The sequence below is a fragment of the Sebastes umbrosus genome, chromosome 19 (genome assembly GCF_015220745.1).
Source record: "Sebastes umbrosus isolate fSebUmb1 chromosome 19, fSebUmb1.pri, whole genome shotgun sequence".
NCBI lineage: Eukaryota > Metazoa > Chordata > Actinopteri > Perciformes > Sebastidae > Sebastes > Sebastes umbrosus.
Genome location: NC_051287.1, coordinates 5,508,506 through 5,529,748, shown reverse-complemented (window position 1 = coordinate 5,529,748; position 21,243 = coordinate 5,508,506). Strand labels below are relative to the sequence as shown.

General features: G+C 38.6%; 2 protein-coding genes across 7 annotated transcripts; both read right to left on the bottom strand.

Moving 5' to 3' along the window:
• Positions 1-1,528: 1,528 nt before the first annotated feature.
• On the bottom strand, positions 1,529-12,154 carry nadk2 (NAD kinase 2, mitochondrial). 5 transcript variants are annotated; one of them, XM_037753136.1, is made up of 13 exons: positions 12,070-12,154; positions 10,109-10,374; positions 9,728-9,816; positions 8,424-8,512; positions 8,030-8,111; positions 7,732-7,815; positions 6,031-6,194; positions 5,401-5,494; positions 4,733-4,876; positions 4,538-4,593; positions 4,388-4,441; positions 3,781-3,904; positions 1,529-3,667 (listed from the first exon to the last, which is right to left on the bottom strand). In XM_037753136.1, the coding sequence occupies exons 2-13, from the start codon at positions 10,337-10,339 to the stop codon at positions 3,529-3,531; spliced, it is 1,350 nt and encodes a 449-aa protein (XP_037609064.1). In that variant the 5' UTR covers positions 10,340-10,374; positions 12,070-12,154; the 3' UTR covers positions 1,529-3,528. The 5 variants fall into 5 exon arrangements, with proteins under 5 accessions (XP_037609064.1, XP_037609063.1, XP_037609066.1 ...); XM_037753135.1 differs by having other exon boundaries at positions 11,960-12,085; XM_037753138.1 differs by having other exon boundaries at positions 4,733-4,828; positions 11,960-12,085.
• Positions 12,155-14,263: 2,109 nt separating this feature from the next.
• skp2 (S-phase kinase-associated protein 2, E3 ubiquitin protein ligase) lies at positions 14,264-20,459 on the bottom strand. 2 transcript variants are annotated; one of them, XM_037753841.1, is made up of 10 exons: positions 20,297-20,459; positions 19,309-19,568; positions 19,099-19,210; positions 18,611-18,754; positions 17,939-18,073; positions 17,389-17,487; positions 17,166-17,293; positions 16,320-16,371; positions 15,377-15,484; positions 14,264-15,291 (listed from the first exon to the last, which is right to left on the bottom strand). In XM_037753841.1, the coding sequence occupies exons 1-10, from the start codon at positions 20,308-20,310 to the stop codon at positions 15,084-15,086; spliced, it is 1,260 nt and encodes a 419-aa protein (XP_037609769.1). In that variant the 5' UTR covers positions 20,311-20,459; the 3' UTR covers positions 14,264-15,083. The 2 variants fall into 2 exon arrangements, with proteins under 2 accessions (XP_037609769.1, XP_037609768.1); XM_037753840.1 differs by having other exon boundaries at positions 19,309-19,571; positions 20,297-20,455.
• Positions 20,460-21,243: the final 784 nt, after the last annotated feature.

Below are 21,243 nucleotides of genomic sequence, written 5' to 3'. Positions count from 1 at the left end.
ATTTTTCTTGCTTTAATGGACATACAGTATACAGACAAACAAATAAGGAATTGTTTCTGGCATTAAAAACATAACCAGGTTTAATTGATACACATCGTCTCACTCGGGGTGTTATAGCCTAGTTTGAGGTAATTCCGCAGAGTAAATGACACACCACAATTAGCTGAATAAAGTAGAGCTTGTGCAGTAATAAGTGACCTCACTGTATGGAAAAATATTCCCTGGTGAAGTTGAATATAATTAGTGAAGAATACCCCTCAAATCAGGTCACATAGCCTTTTACAAACACTATTCCCTACTCACTGTCACACCAATGAATGAAACATGTATGTAGATGTTTGTTTGTTAGTGATCCAAAACATCTCAGAAATGGACTCGTGTCTGTACTTAAAACTTCATTTTAGACTCTTCAGCTTACCCTCCAGATCTGGGTAGAAGAAGACCAGATCCGGGTAGAATAGTTCTAGATCTGGGTAGAATAGTAGTGTGCCAATCAAGTTATTACAAGTTCTATTATTAGTTTAAACCTTACCTGAAAGGTAATATCTTGACTTACCAGAAAACATGATCTGGTCTTATTCTACCCAGATGTGGTCTTATCCTTGCGGTCTGATTCTACCAAGATGTGGTCTTATCCTACCCAGATGTGGTCTGATTCTACCCAGATGTGGTCTTATCCTAGCGGTCTGATTCTACCCAGATGTGGTCTTATTCTACCCAGATGTGGTCTGATTCTACCCAGATGTGGTCTTATCCTAGCGGTCTGATTCTACCCATATGTGGTCTTATTTTACCCAGATGTGGTCTGATTCTACCCAGATGTGGTCTTATCCTAGCCAGATCTGGTCACCCCATGATGACACACGTTGAGTGACAGACCCCTCATTTGTATAATGAGGCAGAAATGCATAAAGAAATGTAAAAAAGAAATGTGTAAAGAAAAGAATGCAGAAATAATTTGGGGGAAATAAATAAGGGGTAAAATCGTGCAGAAATAAATTAATTAATTAATGCATAAATACATAAATAAATACATACATTTAAAAACATTAATACAAAATAAATAAAATATATATGCAAAAATAATAAATCACTAAATAAAAATAAATGTAAAAATTAATAAATAAATAAAAAACTAATATAAATAAATACATAAATAAATAAGGTAAAGTTAAACGGAAGAGTAAAAAAATAAGGGGAATTAATACAAAGATAGATAAATAAGGAGGCAAATTAAAACAGAAATATCTATTTATGTCACATTTTATCAATTATTTAATGGCTACATTTATTTGTTGAAAAACCATAAAACATCCATCTGAGATTTGCCTCTGCCATGATGCAATGGAGGTGAATGGAATTTAATTTAAAAAATGATGTTGTAATTTAATTGTAATTTAGGTGAACTGATCCTTCAGCTGGACTCTTTCAGTCAACCCGCTCACACACAGTTAACAGTGCGTTAGTAATAAACCTTCTGCAGATGATAAAAGAGGCAGCAATGAGTTTAAATAAGCACACACAAGCATTTCTTTTTCATAACACTTTTATCTGATTGAAAAACAATATGCATCTTAAACATAGTGACACATTACATTCATGAGGAACCCTTCCTTTGGCACACTGCATCTTACAATATCCTGATGGTTTTGTAAACTAGTCCTCACAAAGAACACCTCCTGGTTCAGAGTCCAGGGCACGGAGGTGTTATAAGGTGCACCAACAATGTTTTCCTGATCAAATGAAATTACAAGTGTTTACAGGAGACCTGTTAGATTTGTATTAAATATTTAAAATCATTACGGATACAGCATTGTTCAAGCATTTAGTGTCAAGCTGTTGAAAATCAAGCACGTCTGCCTCCGGCACACACTGCCGTTTCAGTAGCACTTTCAAAGCTATATTTCTGGTCTTGTGAGAGGTTATAACTACAAGACTTTTGACCTAAAACATGGAGAAAAATGTCCCTTTTAAGCTTGGAGTTTTTTTTTAGTGCACTTAATTCTTTCCTCTCCAAGCCCAAATGGCTCAAACAGCTAGAACAAAATATAAGCTATGTTTCCAAAAATATCTTTAGTCAACAAACTGCCACTGTGCTTTCAGTTCACCATATAAACCTTTATACAAAAAACACAAATTAGACTTCTGAAAGTCTGGGTGATATTTTATAATTTTTCTCATTGTCAACAAATCTCACGTGCAGACCCAAACCAACTATGAATGTACAGTATCTACTAACAAGTGTGTGATATGTCTTCTTGCTCTGAACCATAGAGCTCCGTTCAAAAAAACACATCAGTGAGACACCACTGTGTCACTGGGTGTTCCTTCATCACCATCAACACACACTCTAGTTTATCTAGACTCAATCCCACATACACCGTTCTAAAACTCACTAGAGCACCAAATGTGGATTAATCCGCCGCTGAAAATAGTCCCCAACAAATGCATAATTTCCTCGTGTTTGAGTGACGTTTGATAAAAACTACAGTGAGCAGCCGTTTTAGGAAACTACAGAGCCTTTTTCTAAAGGTGCTCTATACGAAATTCAGAGCATATCTATTGCTTATATCTATTTTCTCGGTTGCCTATAACAGCCTGTGGACTGATTTCTATGTAAAGGACTTGGGACGGATTTGCTTCGTAATGTTAGTTGATGAAGTAATTTTCAAATGGCAAACTAGTTAGTGTCATGGTGATGGGACATTACAGATAGTAACGGTGGTATATGATTGTAATGTCACATCACTGTTTTGGCCGATGCCCAGGATGATCGCTCAGAGTGCAAACATGAGCAACAGGATGCTGTCTGCAGTTCACTTAACGACCACCCGGTGTCATTAATAACAAGGACTTTATAAAAGTTACATGTAGTACCTTTAAGTGTGATGTTTGTGAGCCGTTTTCACTGGTTTATGTCTTCAGTAAGATGGATTTAGGGCTGAGTGACAGTCAGAGAGTAGTGGGTGTCTGACTGATTGGGATTTGTTGACAAGGAAAAAAAGAAATACAGAATAACTTAATTCTTATCCTTTAAAAGTCATTCACCGTGTGAGAGCACATCACATAATATAATCTGAAATAGACACGAATTTAAATTTTCTATTAACAGAATTATATTTATGTTATACCTAATAATCATACCTGATCTGTTATCTCTTTCCTCTGCTTAGAGACTCTGTTGATTTGATGCAGTGAAAGATAGTAACACTTTAAATGTTGCTCGACACAGTATTTACAAAAGCCATTTTTAACCCAGAGGATTATAACCTGTTCTAACCTGGGGGACGGTGGGATGGAGAATAAAATTCAAAAGAAAAAAAAAAAAACTGATTTGGAAATAATTAATTTGTAAAAATGCACACATTTAATAAAACAATAGTAACAATAATACCTTCTTTCAGGTATAACAATTTTTCTTTTGGGAGGCTAAAAGCTAAAAAGAAGTGGTACTTCCCTTTGACCACAACCCTTTGAACAGTTGGCTTTGAGAGAAACCAGTCGAGTGTCGTGTGCTCTGGACTCGTCTCAGTTATCCAGATCGACTGTCCGGAGCTGATCCTCCTCGCTCATGCTGATTGTAGCGATGGCACCATCGTTGAACTCGAATGAAGTCCCACCGTCGACCACCATGCAGGCGTCCCAACACCGCGAGCGGACAGACACCCTGAAGCAGCAGAATCATCATAACATTCAAAAAGGTTTACAGCTTCTTTATAGTGGGAACTCTTATTTATTCAGCTTTTAGTTCTGACACTGAGGAATGTTTATTTCACTGACTTGCTGGCGAAGCCTCTCTGCCGACTGCTGGAGAAGACTCGGTTGACGATGGGCTCCCTGATGCTGTAGAACAACCGTCTGTCATCCGGACTGAACACCAGAGACTCGTTGTATTCATCAGTAACTGAACACACACACGGATACCATAGTCACATAAAACAAAGTGAAAAAAAATGCACAAGTCAAACATAAATAAAGGAGGATTATCAACGATAACACTTCATTTTACAGGTCCGCAAATTTCATGGTAATTAGGTGATAATTCGCAAGTAACCTATTTTAAATTTCTTTGGAATTACTGCCAAATTACCCAAATATTTACCTCAAAATTGATCAAAAATTACTTTATTATTAACATTACTTAAATAATTGTATGCTGAAATAGCATATAATGGTTAAAATAATTCAATAAATTACCAGCTACTGGGAAATAGCGGAATATAATTATTAAATAATGTTTGTAACAAAGTAATTTTCAATAGATTTTGAGGTAAATATTGGGGTAATTTGGTAATAAATCCAAAGAAGTTTCAAATAGGTTACTTGCTAATTATCACCTAATTACCATGAAATTTGCGGACCTGTAAAACGAACCTTATCAACTCACCCTTTTCAATGACGTCACGATTAAGTTGGATATCAAGACCTGTTTGAGAGTTTCCTGCAAAAAGACACAGTAGTCAGAAGTCAAGTGGACGTATTCAGAGACAAACCTGGTTTACTTTAACATCAAAACCTGCACACATACAGTACATACCGATTTTTAGAACCTCCTCCACAGCTTGTTCTGTAAGTTTGTTGATGTTATATGACCTGAACGAGAGAGAAAACACCAAAGAGCAGAACATCGAGAGTTCAATGAGAAGATCGATGCCAGTCATGACTGTTTGGAGTGCTAGTAATCTTCTCATCTAACTCTCAGCGTTGAAAGTTGAGTATAGTTTAATTTTACCAGGCTTTGGATCCTGTTCCTGTACAAATGCTGAGTCCTGAGTTCTTCTGCTTTTCCCACGGGCCGTCATCCACAGAGATCTCATAGTAGGAAGCCCTATGGAGCAAGAGGTTAACATGGGGTGTGAAGGAGTTTAACTTCCCCCTGTGGTAGAGAGAGATTTCCCTGGTGAGTGCTGTAGATGAGTAGGCAGGGGGATTAATGAGGGTTACAAGCATGGACTGTTTATAAAAATGGACGACAAAAGTGAAGCCAAAACATCTGGATCGCCCCCTAGTGGCTGGCTGCAGTATAAGCAGTAAGTGTTCATTTTTCTGATCAGTTTGATTTTAATTAGTTATTTGATGCTATAAAACGTCATGATTGACAGCCGTGATTCTCTCTTGCTAACAATCTGCGGCTGTGCTCGGCTCGCGATTGGCTCGGGCGGGACCTCGATACCGCGGCTCCACCCCCCCGATCACTACTGTGCTGACTCTGGCTCCAAATGACATCAAAATCTCCACATGGCAGCTCCCGTATCCGGGATATTTAGGCTTCACTTCTGTGAGAGTGCAGACGTGCCGTCCATCTATATATGCAGTCTATGGTTACAACATGCACACAGACAAAGGTACACAGTGTTTAGACGAGTGAGTTACGTGCACCAGTTAGGATGACGGAGGTACCTGGAGGACAGAGATTCTCCGATGAAGATTTCATTCAGGGCTCTGACGGGGAGGAGACTTGGCCTGGAGAAGCTCTCATGTAGTGTTCCCGTCGCTGAGAAATATAATCACAGAGTTAGTAGAAGAACAGCGAGAGAATAAAAACATAAACATTACTGTTGAAAAGGGAGTAACCTGCTGCCACAAAGCTTCAGATGTGTGAGAGGACTACTCTATATGTCTGTATTTAGCTTGTAGAAAGTCCTCTTTACTAATATTTAGTTTAGTACATGGACAAACAAAATGCTGTTGAATCAGAATAGAAGAAATCATCGATAAAAGAAAGCTGAGCATCAAAATGTGTGCAGATTTAAACAGAAACAGCTTCCTGTTTCAGTGTCAACGTCACAATAATGCAGCCTGGAACAAGCTGGAATTAACAGCTGCTACGTGTTGCTTTAGCAAAGCAGAAATAGAAGGTTAGTCACTTTTGAACGGTGGTGTGTACGTAAAGATGAAGTTCCCTAATTGGAGGTCAATATCAGCCCCGTTATTGACAATCTAATCTAGTGAATTTCATCTTGTGTAAAAATCTGTGAGTCACACAGGAGACAGGAGGACGGGGACAGACAGGAGGACTGGGACAGGTACACATGATGGGTGCTGGCGTCGTACTCCGCTGGCTGTCCATGGTGGTGATGCGGTGAGCTTGGCTGTGCTGCTCCAGGCTCAGCTGCTGTTCGTGCAGGTCAACGGGGGTGGGATTGATTCCTGTGCCCTCCAAGTTCACACGGATCCTCTGACGCCACAGCCACCTGAACACAGCAGCACAGCACCATTAGGCTTCAACTAAACCGTCTTTTAAATATTGTACAGCTATAAGCTCGACATGTAAATAATTGAATGTTATTTATTTATTTCAATGGAACAATCAAGTTTAAAATATACTTATTAACATCTGAAATATGGCTGCACGTTTATGGCCAAAATGCTAATCACGATTATTCATATATTTTAGCGACATATTGTTATTGCACTTTCACATTAAAATAAACAGAACACTGTTTTTACTTCCATTCTGTGCTACATTCCTACTAATGTACACATTAGGGCTGCACGATGTTGGAAAAACATTGCGATATTTTTCTGCTATATACTAAAAAATACAGGAATATTCAACCTACCCTTTTGATAGCTACATTTTAAAGTTAAATGCTTCAATCTGGTGCACTTCGAGAGCAAAATTAGCAACATTAAGAGGCTAGATAAACAATGTTATGCTCTCAATTTAATCAGAAACACATTGGTTGTGTAGATAATATCTATACCCAAAAGTGAAGCCAAAACATCGCGATTGCCGGCTGGTGGCTGTTAGTTTAGGAAGCGCTTGATTTGATATGCAGCAGAGTTTTCTTTTAGCAGAACGCGCATTTTAAACCTCAATATCGCAGGCGATCATGTTCATATAATTGAGAGAAGCCAAAATTGTGATCGCGATTAATATTCTATTAATTGTGCAGCCCTAATCTGAAAGCACTTTTATTGCTCCAAAGAGGCTGTACAACAAATATAAGGTTTATTTCGGGGTTACATTTAGTAGTGCACTTCCAGAAAGTTACTCACAAGAGACAGAACGGTCAAAATCAACAGCAAACACACAAATATCTTGTCTTTTAGTCACTAGTATGGCTCGGGCTTCAAAAATGCTGGATCCTACATTTCCCACGATGCAACACAATAGCATATTTGGTAACACTTCATTTTACAGGTCTGCAAATTTCATGGTAATTAGGTGATAATTAGCAAGTAACCTATTTGAAATTCCTCTAGAATTACTGCCAAATTACCCCAATATTTACCTCAATTTATCGGCATTTACTATTTGGCAGTAATTGCAAAGAAATTTCAAACAGGTTACTTGCTAATTATCACCTAATTACCCTGAAATTTGCTGACCTTTAAATGAAGTGTTACCTAAATCTCAGCCAGAGTGACCTCTGGTATCAGTTGGGTGACTTGTACAGGATACTGTAAGTGGATTTAAGCTATCCCACAGAGTCTGAGGACACAGCATTGGGGTTTTAGAAACCATGTGACTTTTTTCCAGACAACACAGGTTTAAACTTCTCTTGAACTCTAAAAGCTATTGACAGAGCGGCGGCCCCAAGTTGTTTACCAATTTACAGACAACAGTGAGACATTTTGGGAGATTTTGTGCATGACATCACTATTATATCGATTTTCTAGTACAACGTAACTCACTTGTAGGTCGTCACTAATGAGCTGGTTAAGTGACAGAGCACACACAGGAGGATAGGGCAGCACTAGTATTATTTGTGGGTAAATACGCACCTGAACTCACCACGACAGAGTTTCTCCAGTGCCTCTGGGAAGGCCCGAGTGTAGCGCACAGGCAGGCACAGATGACCTTCTGACCTGTAGTTGAAAGAGAGAAATGTAATGAACTGAGAGGACTGTTGAATAGTAAGAATGTGGAGTAATGACATGCCATTATATATGTTACTCTGGGGTGCTGTCAGAGAAACTTCCTAAGGAGGTTTCCCCCCACTAGTATATCAGGTCCGACCATTCTTTACACATTTAACATTCCAGACAAGCTCTTCCCGAAAAGTGCTGTTCAGTGTTTTACCTCTCAGGGTCTGTGTTAACTCCAACAACTGGTTTGTCCTTGCTTAAAACCTTACTGGCAACAAGTAGCATTGTCCCATCACCTAACAAAACAAACTGCAGTTAGAGAACTTGTATTGTGTATTGGCATGTGTTGTCTGAAGCCTTTGTTCATGTGACTTTTTGCCCCCTGGGTTTGAATAAAGTCCTGCCCATTTTTTACATCATGCCTGGGCACAAAAGTTGGCGTTCAAGGAAGATTCTTTTATTCAGTGCCCATTTATTCAATACATGGTACAGATAATAACCACAAAAGCCAACATTTACAAACTTTTCCTGTAATGAATGGCATGTACGACCTATATATTGTATTTGTAATGAATCAAAGTCACAGACAGAGTCTGAAGAATTCCTACCTCCAGCAGAGATAATGGCATCTGCCCATCGAACTACTTCTTCATCATATTCTCCTCTCTTTACAACTCGTACCTCAATGCCTTCTGTCCTGTAAACACATAATCATAAAACAATCTTTTACCAGCAATAAAAATTAAACATTACCTCTCTGCTTCTTGGGAATGTGGCTGTGACGGACCACAGCTTACCGCCAGAGTTGCCAATTCCGCCTTTTATAAGCGACTTTGGGCTTGTTTTCCTGAAAGGTTGCTTACAAATATGGGTAGTTTTGGGCTTGTTTCTAAAGTGTAGTTGCTTATTTGGGCTCCTGACTCTCTCTGACGATTTTTAGACAGTTTGCCGTAATTTTAAGTGTGATATACGAGCACATCATGCCGATCTGGTTCAACATGCCAGCACTGAAAAACATAAAAGAAACGCAGCAGCGTTCTCTTTAATAAAGGCTTACCGACATTGGATTCCCGGTCTTTGCAAAGATGTAACCAAATGCAAAAATGTAATTAAATGTTCAACTTGTTTAAGTTTAGCTGATGAGAAAAATGTAAAGTTACAAGCTAAAAATGGATCCAAAAATGACATGAAACATTCAACTTCTTTAAGTTTAGTTGACAAGAAAAATGTAAACGAAGACAATGTATTAGAAGCGCAGCTGGGTCTTTGTGATAATCACACCTTATTCTAACTGCAACACCACATATGTTGTCTACAGATTAGAGTGCCCCTGCGGTTGTTTCTATGTAGGATGAACAAAAAGAAGACTAAAAGACCGAGTTGCAGAACATAAAATGTTGATGGCATTACATTATGAGCAAACGGGACATGGCAACCCTAAGAAAACAGGGGCACTGACCCCGATGAAGACCTATGTCTTTAATGTCTTAATTTAAACAATTATTCCCATGTAAAATAAAAGGCATTTTAATTTTGTTCAAACACTACAGTGTGCCTTGGACTATTTTTGAAGGAGACTTGCATTTTGTACTGTTTTTGAGACCGTATTCCACCGATGCAATGAGCCCTTCACAAGATTGAAGAAAAATGTAAAGTTACAAGCTAAAAATGAAATAAAATGTTCTACTACTTTCAATTTAGTTGACAAGAAAAATGTAAAGTTACAAGCTAAAAATGGATGCAAAAAAGAAATGCAATCCAAAATAAATTCATACTCTCTCTCTCATATTGTGGTATGTAGGTAAGGTCACTTCTTTGGGCTTTTTTTGTGGGGGAGAACTGCTTCTTTTGGCCTTGTTTCTATAGACCTGGTTGCCCTTTTTATCTCGCAAGATCTGGCAACATAGCTTACCTCAGGCATTTCACAACGTGTTCCACATTGTTAGTGTGGATGTTGTGTCTTTCCAGCAGGCCGCTGTAGCTGGAGCCCTTCATAGCAAGCTGCAAAACACACAGATAACAAGTTTGAAATGTTTGCTAAGGACAGTGAAAACAGCATCTAAAATTATTGGATCACCATTACCACAGTTACAGGACATTTTGTAGTATTTATCTAGTGTACTATTTATAGATTTTAAGGGCTGAGAGAGAGCCAGGTTAAAATGCATTTCATTGCATTTCACTGTACACTGTACTTTTAAATGCAATGACTGACAAATAAACTTGAACTTGTTAAGCGTTGGAGGGGGGAGGTCACAAGAAAGGAAGGCCTGAAAGTGAAAGCCACTCTTACCAGCTGTTTCAAGTCCTCTTCAGAGAGTCCTGCGTAGAGATACCGCTGCTGTTCAAACTCATATCTCGTAGTCTTTGTAACCACGGCCACTTTCTCCGGTTTGAATCCAGCTTTTGGCTGCGATGAGGCGGTGCACAGTGAAGTGTGGAGGGGGCGAAATGGGTTTCCATACAGCAGGCTGACAGCTCGAGTCCCAAGGCACAGCCAGTTCACCACTGAGTGGCGAGTCATTCTTACAAGCAGGGAATGAAATTTGCACCTGCCACCTGCCAAATACAGGGGAAATGTTGGCTGTGGCAGGTAAAAAATTCAGGTCACCTGCCACCATGGCAAAATATTCAGTGATTAAGGTTACATGATCCATATTTCTACTGTCTGTTACCACTGACTCAGTGTTTATTAGGGGTGGAAGAAAATATAAAAAATATGGAGTATTGCTATATTATGTTTTGTGATACTGTATCGATTCTCAAAAACCCTATATTGATTTCTACTTAATAGTTCACAAGCAAAGATTAACTCTGTCAATACTTCATTTTATTTGCAAAGAGAAATGCAAATGCAGATCCTACTATTCTGATTGCATAAAAAATACATTTTTTAACTCAGATTTTATGCATATGGCAGTATATTTTTTATATTATGACCGTTTTCTTAAAATTAGATTTTAAAAAATCTATATATCGCCTTGCTTACAGTACCGCAATGTATCGCAATATATTGAATCGTAACCCCCAGTATCATGATACGTATCGTATCGCCAGATTATTGCTAATGCACAGTCCTAGTGTTTACAAGTCTAAAGTAGTCTACATAGATTTCAGAAGTGGCAGACAAAAAATTAGTGTGGCTAGTAGAAATGTTTGTCTTTATATTATTTATTTATATTAATCTTGTCTCTAGGTGGAGGCTTCCGATAAACCCAGCGGGATTTTTTGCCTCTTCCTGCACTTTATATTATTCATTTATTTTTTTGTTATGTTGTATAGTATATAATAATGTTGTATAGTATATAATAATGCATACAGTGCACTTTAGACTAAGCTACTGGAGTTACCCTGCACTATACTCATTTTTAACAGTCTCTTCTGCACTTTTTAATAGTCGTGTATCACAGCTGTTACCCTGCACTATATTCACTTTTAACAGTTTTCTTCATCTCCTTGTATTTTTATATCTGGTATATTTTTTTGTACTTTGCACTACTAACTTTTTTACTAACATGTTTTGCACTATGGAACTGTGATGCTGGAAACTTGAATTTCCCTCAGGATCAATCAAGTTACTATCTAACTATCTATCTATCTATCTATCTATCTAGTCTTAAATTGTGCAAAACAAATAAACAAACAATAAACAAAATGTTCAGTGACCTGCCACAGTGTGCAGGTGAGGAAAAAGGTTAATTTCAGACTCTGCTTACAAGTGAACAACACACACAAGAAGCATAAAGTCAATGACATGTCCTCTATTAGAAGTGTTGAATGAATGAGGGCTCTCTACTGTAATGTAACTGACATACTGGGTCATATGTCATGTGTCCTCTGCAGACAGGTGAAGTTTAGTCCATTCACTGAAGAAGAAGTCAGACACACCCAGCTGCCACAGAAGGTCACCAAGCTATCCTCTAACAGTTCAGTTTAACTATATATATAACTTAAAGATATTACTTTACAAGTTGAGTGTTTCCAAGTAACAAAACAGCTGTTTAACTAACGTTATTAACTGCATTTGGTAAAAAGGTAACATGTGGAGTTATGTTACCAGCTGGGCTTAAAGAGCTAAAGGTAGCTAGCTAGTTTGCTAACAACAATAACAACATATCAGTACTCAGACTGGGTTTAATCTTACCACAAACACATTAAAGACCTCCTTAGGTCCGAGAAGAGATGTTTAAACACCAAGTAAAACACATGTGAGAGGATACACACGACAACACAAGAGAGAAGACTGGTACATACCATGCAGCTTGGCACGTACCACCTACTAGTTGTACGTTACGTTACGTAGACTCTGATTTGCTACGTCGCTAGAGACGACGTGATGACGTTTTGTTTTTGGCTGCGCCCCTGGCGTCATGACGTACGTACGTACGGCCCGCCCCCTGCCTGCAGGAAAGGCTGCAGCTAGTTCCACATTCACAAGTGTACATTTACCAATTTTCTTTGTATTTATGAAAGAAATGGAATTATATCTGTCAACAATTTCTTCCTCACATAACAAAAAAGCAATGAAAACAATGAATGTATGCAATATCTTTTTTTTTTTTTTTTAAACAATATTTTTATTGAATTTACATATAGACATATATACATATATACACATACAGACAGACTAACAATATTAATAATTAAATTATACAATGAAATGTTTAGTCAGAATTTCAAAGAAAGAGACATGACATTTCATGTTTCACTTATCCAACAAAGAAAACAAAGAAAATAAAAGATAAGACAAAAAAACAAAAAACAACAACAAAAACAATTCCGACAACTGCACTCAACAACACACAGCAGTTTCAATTTGACTGTGGCCCCTGATGTCCAAGAAACTCCAACAAAGGTTTCCAAATATTTTCAAATTCTGCTGCTTTTCCTCTGGTTATGTATGTAAGTCTCTCCAGTACAACACAAGATGCCATCTCCCTCACCCATACATGTATCGGAGGTAAATCCATTTTTCTCCAAGACAAAATTCTCCTGGCCTGCAGGAGTCCAAAGTTAATTAAAATTAACTGTTTTGAGTTAACGATAAAGTTATCTGGATATATACCTAGTATACATATCTTTGCTTGGTGAGGCACCTTCACTCCAACAATCTCAGATATATTCTGAACAATTGTTTCCCAGTATTTGTTTAACTTCGGACAGTAATGTATGCAATATCTTTAATGTTTTTAAGTGAAATTATTGTCATACTCTCGCGTGGTCTTTTTTATTACTATCTACTTATTTCTTTATTTTGATTGTGTTTTTTTTATTTTATGTTTGTTTTGTTTCATTTCTGTTGTCCTTTTATGTTTGTCATAGCTCTTTGTTTATGTTTTCGCTATGCTTCTTCTGTATGTAAATGTTTTTAATGTTTTCTGCTGTTACTATGTATACTGTCATTTTGAAATAAAATTTCAATCATTACATGCGACCTGAAGTCTCTGTAAGCTTGCTTTTTAATAGTTTGACCACAAATGGGCTGTATACAGTGGTGTACTTTAAGAGGCACTGAGGTTACAAGTCCTCCAGACACCTAAACAAAGTCCACACCCAGCAGGCAGCAGGTTTAGCATAAATCTCAGATAGAGTGACCTCTAGTATCAGTTGGGTGATTTGTACAGACACAGTAAGTGGATTTAAGCTATCCCACAGTCTGAGGACACAGCAATGGGGTTTTAGAAACCATGTGACTTTTTCCAGACAATTTAAACTTCTCTTGAATTCTAAGCAAAATGACAGAGCAACAGCCCCAAGTTGTTTACCAATTTACAGACATTGTTTTTTTTAACTGTAGCACCTAAAAGGGTTTTGGGTGGATGTTGCAGATAACTTGGTTAACAAAGAGCCTGCTGATCAATGGTTGGCCCCTGTGTGGGTCAGTCAGAGAGGTAGGTATAGGCTAGGGGTCAGCAACCTTTACTATCAAAAGAGCCATTTTAGGCAAAAAAAAATCTGTCTGGAGCCGCAAAACATTTGAGCATTGTGATGTTTTGCGGTATATAGTATATAAATCTAATGAAGTGAGGGCCCAAGTGCAAATGTATGACGGAGTATCAGGGCCACATTGAGGGGAAAAAAATCGGAGATTTCCAGAATAAAGTCATAACTTTACGAGAAAAAAAGAAAATAACCTAAAATTACTACTTTATAAACTTCTGACTTTATTCTCATAATACGACTTTATTCTTGAAATCTCAGATTTATTTTCTTTCCTCAATGTGGCCCTAATACTCCGTCGTACATTAGACCTACAACAATGATAAATAAAAATGTAAAATGTAAACAAAAAAGTTATTCATTTCCATTTTTAAAAATCCACAGGGACCCACTGAAGAGGAGCTAAAGAGCCGCATGCGGCTCCGGAGCCGCATGTTGCTGACCCCTGGAATAGGCTCATGTGATTGGACAGTGAGAACCAGGCAAGTCACACACGGAGACCATGAGATGCAAGACTTTTTTTTTAATCAAACTATTTCTTCCAAGGATGAATTAACTTTTTGTCTCAGTTTGACAACAGCTAGCACTTCAACCCACGAGAACCAGCTCAGACACACAACAGTCAGTGGTTTTACTGGTTAAAACTCAGTTCACAAGTTAAATCTCATGTTCCATGAACATTCAGTCTGTAGGACATTTGAATGGAATGATATATATACAGCATATAAATGGTGATGTAGAGCACTGAACATACAGCACATCTACACTGACACATGAACAGTGACATAATGAGCTCATCATAAAAGCAACTAGTGTCTCGCTGGAAAGAAGAGGCTGACTTTTCAGCAACACTGGGGTTCAACAGGAATATCGTCATTTTACAATCATTAAAATCATCCGTTCTTCCATTATTAGAGCTGAGAACAGGATGTTTCTGCACATCAGTATTATTCAAATGTCTGAGGAACCTTTTATAGACATTTTACAGCTGATAATTGAGTCTTTTAAACCACATTTCCCTTACAAAATATTTTAAATTAACACATTATTAGAACCAAAAACAGATTCAAAAACCCATTAAAATGTTTGTGTTAACACATGCCAGAACTGGATTCACCTCCAAATCTAAACATTTCTCTTCAAGCTTTCATGTTCAGTACTTAAAGGCTTGGTGCAGGATGTGACCTTTAGTACCCTTTAGTACCCTTAATGCCTGCCAACACTAAAAACATCTTCTGTAGCAGCAAGAAAACACTGTAACATGGCTCCATCACCACAATGGGATCAAACAGGAGCTAACTCAGCTTAATAACATGGAGGTGTGGTGGTTACAGTTTGAACCTCAGCCGACACTTCCTGTTCCACATGAAGTAGCCGATGAGCCTGGTGGCGGGCGTGGGCCGGGCGATGCTGGAGAACGGCCTGGAGTTGATGCTGACGCGAGGCATCTCCTTCTTCAGAGAGGACAGGTGGCTGCCATTCACGATGCCGAACACGTCCAGCAGGCTCAGCATGGGGAACGTCTTGCCCAAGTCACTGGAAATATGACACGAGGTTAGGTTTAGGGTCACTCAAAAGTTAGAGAGAAGCAGGGACAGCAGCAGCGGTAGGGGGAACTCACGTGAGAGCAGCGAGGTGGATGTGGTAGCAGCGACTCAGGCTGAGATGCAGCAGATGCTTCAGTTGTTTAAGGACAGGGAAGCTGTCGGCCATCAGCAGAGTGCTGTCACTGTAACACAGAGGAACCAAACTGTATTATAACTGTATTCGAAACCGCCTACTATACTATTATTAGTAGTAATATCAACTGTGTCACATGAGGTACAGTATGCACATGATCAACAGAGTTTATTGGACTCCCTCACAGCGATCCTTCCTGGCAGTGCACCAATATCTTTGTTTCATGACTTCATTCAGATGATTGTTGATCAAGAAGTTTCTTATTGTCCACACTTATTTATACAAACATAACATCTTGTGTATGCAGATGCTGTTCATATATACAAAGAATCATACATTTCTATTTCAAGTTGAATACTGAACCTTGGGAGAATGTAATACACTCTCCTCCCCCTTTGCAGAGAGAATTGGAGGTTAGCTTGCTACGTTTTACTAGTTATATCTATTGTACATTGTTATCTTGATAGCTACGCTCTGATTACTGTAAAAAGAGGAGAAAAAAAGGCGCTGACGTTGGGGAATTGGCTCGTAGATCTACTTCAACTGTGTGAGAGCCTGTGGTCGGCCGACCAAAATTTCGGACATGTCAGAAATTCATCCGATCGTCCAACGGCCGGTCGGGAGGAGTTAATCAGTGTTCGGCGATCCCTGTACACTGCACGGCAAAAGGCGTCTGACGAAGCTGAAATTCGGTCTGACTCTAAATGAGTCGTGCGACTCAAAATTCGGGCCAGAAACGGGCTAAAGTCTTACAGTGTATGCCCTGCTTTACAAATGTTACAACAAATGTAGAGATTATTATTTACATTGTTTTAGTATCAACACATATACAGTATACATATATATATATATATATAAAATGTCAAGTCACACAAAAATCTCACCTTAAATCTAGTGATTGAATATGGGGGCATCTCGTCACCAGCACCTTCACGTCTGGAAATAGACAAAGTGAACATTAGAAGTTCATACTGCATCACAAAGTCCTCAAAATTAGCTCAATTTCATAGCTGGGCAGTGTTTTAGCAAGAAAAAAGAACCCAAACAACAGCAGTAGCAGATTATTCCGGTGAAGTTTATGAATGCGCCTTTGACATCTACACAGAACGATGTGTAGATTACAAAATAGCACAATCAGTGAAATGGGCAAACAAGCTAAAAAACAAGGTTTTAATCTGAGGTTACATCTCTGCCCTCATATTGAATCTCCTCCTTATCACATCACCTGCAGCTATCGCTAATAAACAGGGCATGGTCTGAGGTCTGTGTGCGTACGTAAGAAGTGAACAAAGACAGTAGTCCTATGATTTATGACCAGTGGATTTTGTCCTCATTTGCTCTCCATAAACAGGCACACACTATTCATTATGTAAAGTGTGCCCTGCAGCTGGATCTTGGGAAAAATAAATACTTGAACTAAATTCAATTTTCACAGCTTATCAGCATGACCAGCTGGAGGCAAGGGAAGGCCTGTTGCACTGTCACTCTGATCTATTGCATGCTGTTGACCTTTTGTACTGTAGTGCCCCCTATGGGCACATTCATCATTAACTGAGCCATACGGTGTGGAGCAGGTACGCCATCATAGCGAGCCAGCAGGAGAGGGGCATCAGCCCTCGAGTAAAAAGGCAGCGGCACAGAGAGCAGAGAGGTAAAAACACCCGCTCATGTTCTGCCCGCTGCCAGAACACAAAAACTGAATATTGGCATCATGAACATCCCCCACTTACCGTCCAGCATGAGGCTCTCTCTGTATCCGCTGAGGTTGAGGTCAGTAACACTGGAGCTCACATTATTAACAACGCTCTTCACATGATTATTGTCGAAGTCACACCATGATATGTTCAACTGCTCCATACTGCACAGGAAAAAAACAAAACACAACAGATAAAACCGGCTGCTGCTCTTTGGATAACACGATTGTGACACGTGAAATAAGACAAAGCAGCTGACCTGCTGCAGGATTGGAGCATGTCAGTCAGAGCGTCAGCAGAGAAGCCGGAGCAGCCGCTCAGGTTGAGCTGCAGCAGGTTTGGGTTTTTGGCCACAGAGCTGAGCGAGAGACAAGACAAAAACAATCATATATCATCCATCTGAATCAGCTACTGAGAGGACACCCTAGAAACACGCAAACCCCACAATAATGAGGAGGTTTACATGTAGCTTCTATTTCCATTTTGCACCTGATAAACATGCTGCAACAGAAATAACAGCTTTGGAGCTAGTTTAAACATATCCTACATCATCAGTTTAAGTATTAAAATCATTGCAAAACTTCAGCTGGTTCCAGCCTCTACAATGTAAGGATTTACTTAATTTCACAGTAAATTAAATTGATTAGAACATAGATTCAAATATTTATTAATCATGTTTTAACAAAAAAGAAAAGTTAATGATTAGTTACTGGTTGTCGAACGTTAATCACAGAGGATCCCGAGGGGATAGAATCAGCAACACGTTTCACACTTCTGATCTGAGTGGAGCTGGAGAGGTGAAACCGTACCTGATGATGGTGTCGGAGAGCTGCAGACCCTCCAGGCTCAGACACTCCAGCAGACTGCAGTGACTGATGATGCTCTCCAGAGATGAGGTGGGGATGATGGAGCTGGACAGATCCATTAGAACCATCTGCAGAGGGCTGAACAACAGAACAGACAAAACAACACCATCAAGTTGGGTTTCTTTTCTTTCAAAATCAACTTTTAGAAGAGGGCTGTGAAATGTTTCACTTGAGCAGACAAAAAGTTCCACATTATGATGCGTTCAAGCTCTATTCAGTGAAAATTGTATATTAAAATAAATAAATATTGGTATATTACAAAGTTATCATGATGTGTTTGAATGTCATCACCTAAAATGTTGTTTTTAGCAAGAAACTTGAATAAATACAGTTGTTTGAAGAACATATTTTTCAAAAGTGGCAGACAAAATAAAATACTTGCCTGCCACAGTGGCAGGGAGTGAAACAAGTTAATTTCAGACCCTGAACAGACGCCTCAATTAGCTTACATTGTTGAAATGTGAAATCAAAGTTTGTATTGTAGAAATACTGGCAAAGGGCAAATTAAAATACCATAAACAAGGAATTGAAGCTGGAGGAAATTAACCCTTTTACCAGCCCTGGTTGTGCAGACCCAGAATAACATTTGGAGCGAGCGTCACCAGCTGGACTCACCTCGAGCCTGTGAAATGCAGCTCTTCCACGAAGGAGCGAGGGCAGCGCAGCATGCGGATTCCGGTCTTCAGCACCTGCTGCAGAGCCGGACCCGCGTGGGTCAACCCCTCCAGATCCACGCTGTGCCACAGAGACTCATCAAACCTGGGACAGACACACAGGGCAGGGAGGGATGCACTCAATTTCTGTTTGAAATGTCTAAGACAGTCTGCAATGGGAATTATGGAGATCGGTAATGACAAACCTCATACACAAAAATGGCAAAAGTAGTTTGAATCGTACTAGTCAAAATGTTAATACGGATATCTAAAATTAGAGTTTAGCCTAGTCAAAATAGAATTAGAGATATCTTGAATAAGAGTTTTGACTAGGCAAAATGATGGTGCAGATATCTCTAATGAATATCCTGTCTAGCTATTAAATGTTAAAACGGCCCGCCACAGACGGGCTGAATCTGGGTGTTAACCGGAATGGGATTATGGACTCACGCCAAGCGATGCCAGCGCTGGCAAACTGTCGACATCTTAAGGAGGTCCTGCAGTGGGATATAGAAGAGGATCCTGAGAAGCAGCTCGTCAGGTAGGTGGTCCCATGAAATACCTGCTGAGGGAAAAAGAGCAAAGTGTGAGTTCATCACAGCTACAAACCAAATGTTGCTGCAGAGCTGCTTAAAAGGTGGTCAGAAAGAGGGTTCATACAGGACGTGGCTTCTTTTTTCCTCCTTGATCTCCTGGCAAGGACAAACTGGCTGCCGTCATCATTCTCTTTCCCCTTGCTGAGGAGCCGCTGGTGCTTGTGTCGTGGTGACCACTGCTGGATGAGCTCTGTTGGGGTGCATTCAATGTCTAGACCTTCACTGAGGAGGCTGCCTCTGGACTTGCGTTTGTTGATCCTCTTGGAGGACTGAGACAACATGGAGCCCTGCAGACTGAGGCAGGGCAGATCCTGCAGTGGCATGCTGCTGGGTGGAAGGAGAAAACTAATCAAACACTTATTGTAAATTAGAATTTGACTTTGTTACATGAGATCATCTGTTAAGGTTCTCTAATTCAAGATATCCCTAATTCTATTTTAACTAGGCAAAACTCAAATTTTAGATATCCGTAATTACATTTTGACAAGTACGATTCAAAACACTTTTGCAACACTTTATTCTCTTGTCATTGTCATGTCAGAAAACATCTCTACATCTCAATAGTAGCTTCCTCCAGATGCCCGCCATATTGATGCTACCAGCAGGGTAACCGCGCAAATTACAACTGCTGAAGAAAACTGTAATAAATGTGACTTCTATCTGAAGCAACATGTTAGTTAACAACATGAGTTACACTAGTTTTTTATACTTATATTCAGTTTATACTCTTTATTACACCAGTAAGCGCAGCTGGATGGAGGCCTGGTTGACATGGCGCCATATCCACTAAAACTGTTATTATGAGCTTCAGAAAGGCGACTAACAAACACACAAGAAACACAACTAACTACATGAACCTGTAATGCTTTGACAGATGTGTTTGTATTGGTATTATAAGTGATATTTGTTGAATTGGTGCACAATCTAAGCTAGTAGCTAGCTAGCGTTAGTAGCTGGTGATGGCTCATTGGCGCACACGTTGGAAGTTATTCTCCTCGCTTTTATTAAATATTAAGGTATAAATAAAGTGTAAAAGTATTCGTTAATCATACCTGTGTTTCGGCATCTCCTCCGGTTGAGTCCTAACCGTGTGATGTGTGAGTTAGAGAGGAGTTCTTCTCTTTTTGCCTCCAAACCTCCAACAACCACTGAGACTCTTTAAACTCACCGCCCTGAATTCACTACGTCACTGACGTGTCTGCGCCGTACGTACGTACGTCTTACGTCATACGTAAGTCTCTCCTCAGAGTTTATGAAGAACTATATGATGACGACCCCTAGAGTTACTATGGAAGAGTGCAGTCTTATTGTTATTTATTTATAAATATATTTATTTATATTATATATATATATGTTTATATATATATATATTTATTTATGTATATATATATACATAAATAAATAACAATAAGAGTGCAGTCTTATTGTTATTTATTTATATGTATATGTAAATATGTATATATGTAAATAAATGTATATATGTATATAAATATATCACATATATCATATATGATATATATATAACAATAAGACTGCACTCTTATATATAAATATATTTATATATATTTATATATATATATATAAATTAATATATGACAACATATATATATATATATATATATATATATATAGACATATATATATGTCGTGTATCACAGCTGTTACCCTGCACTATATTCAGTTTTAACAGTTTTCTTCATCTCCTTGTATTTTTATATCTGGTATATTTTTTTGTACTTTGCACTACTAACTTTTTTACTGCCTTTTTACTAACATGTTTTTCACTATGGAACTGTGATGCCGGAAACTTGAATTTCCCTCGGGATCAATAAAGTTACTATCTATCTATCTATCTATATATGTATATGTATATATATATACAGTATATATATATAAAAATATATATATATATATATATATTGTTTCATTAATTATTTTCTACCCTCTTTTATTTTTATTTTATAATTTTTTATAATTTAAGTTATCTTTCCGATCCAAT

Bases quoted from the DNA above. Each gene is read 5' to 3' on its own strand.
- nadk2 (XM_037753136.1), bottom strand. From the start codon at position 10,339: ATGACTCGCCACTCAGTGGTGAACTGGCTGTGCCTTGGGACTCGAGCT. The intron at 3,905-4,387 runs GTGAGTTGATAA...GTGTGTGTTCAG, and splicing joins TCGTGACGTCATTGAAAAGG to TTACTGATGAATACAACGAG. The intron at 3,668-3,780 runs GTCAGTGAAATA...CTGCTGCTTCAG, and splicing joins CAGAGAGGCTTCGCCAGCAA to GGTGTCTGTCCGCTCGCGGT.
- skp2 (XM_037753840.1), bottom strand. The intron at 18,074-18,610 runs GTGAGTCCAGCT...TCTGTTGTTCAG, and splicing joins CTGCATTTCACAGGCTCGAG to CCCTCTGCAGATGGTTCTAA. The intron at 16,372-17,165 runs GTAAGTGGGGGA...GTCTATTTCCAG, and splicing joins AGAGAGCCTCATGCTGGACG to ACGTGAAGGTGCTGGTGACG.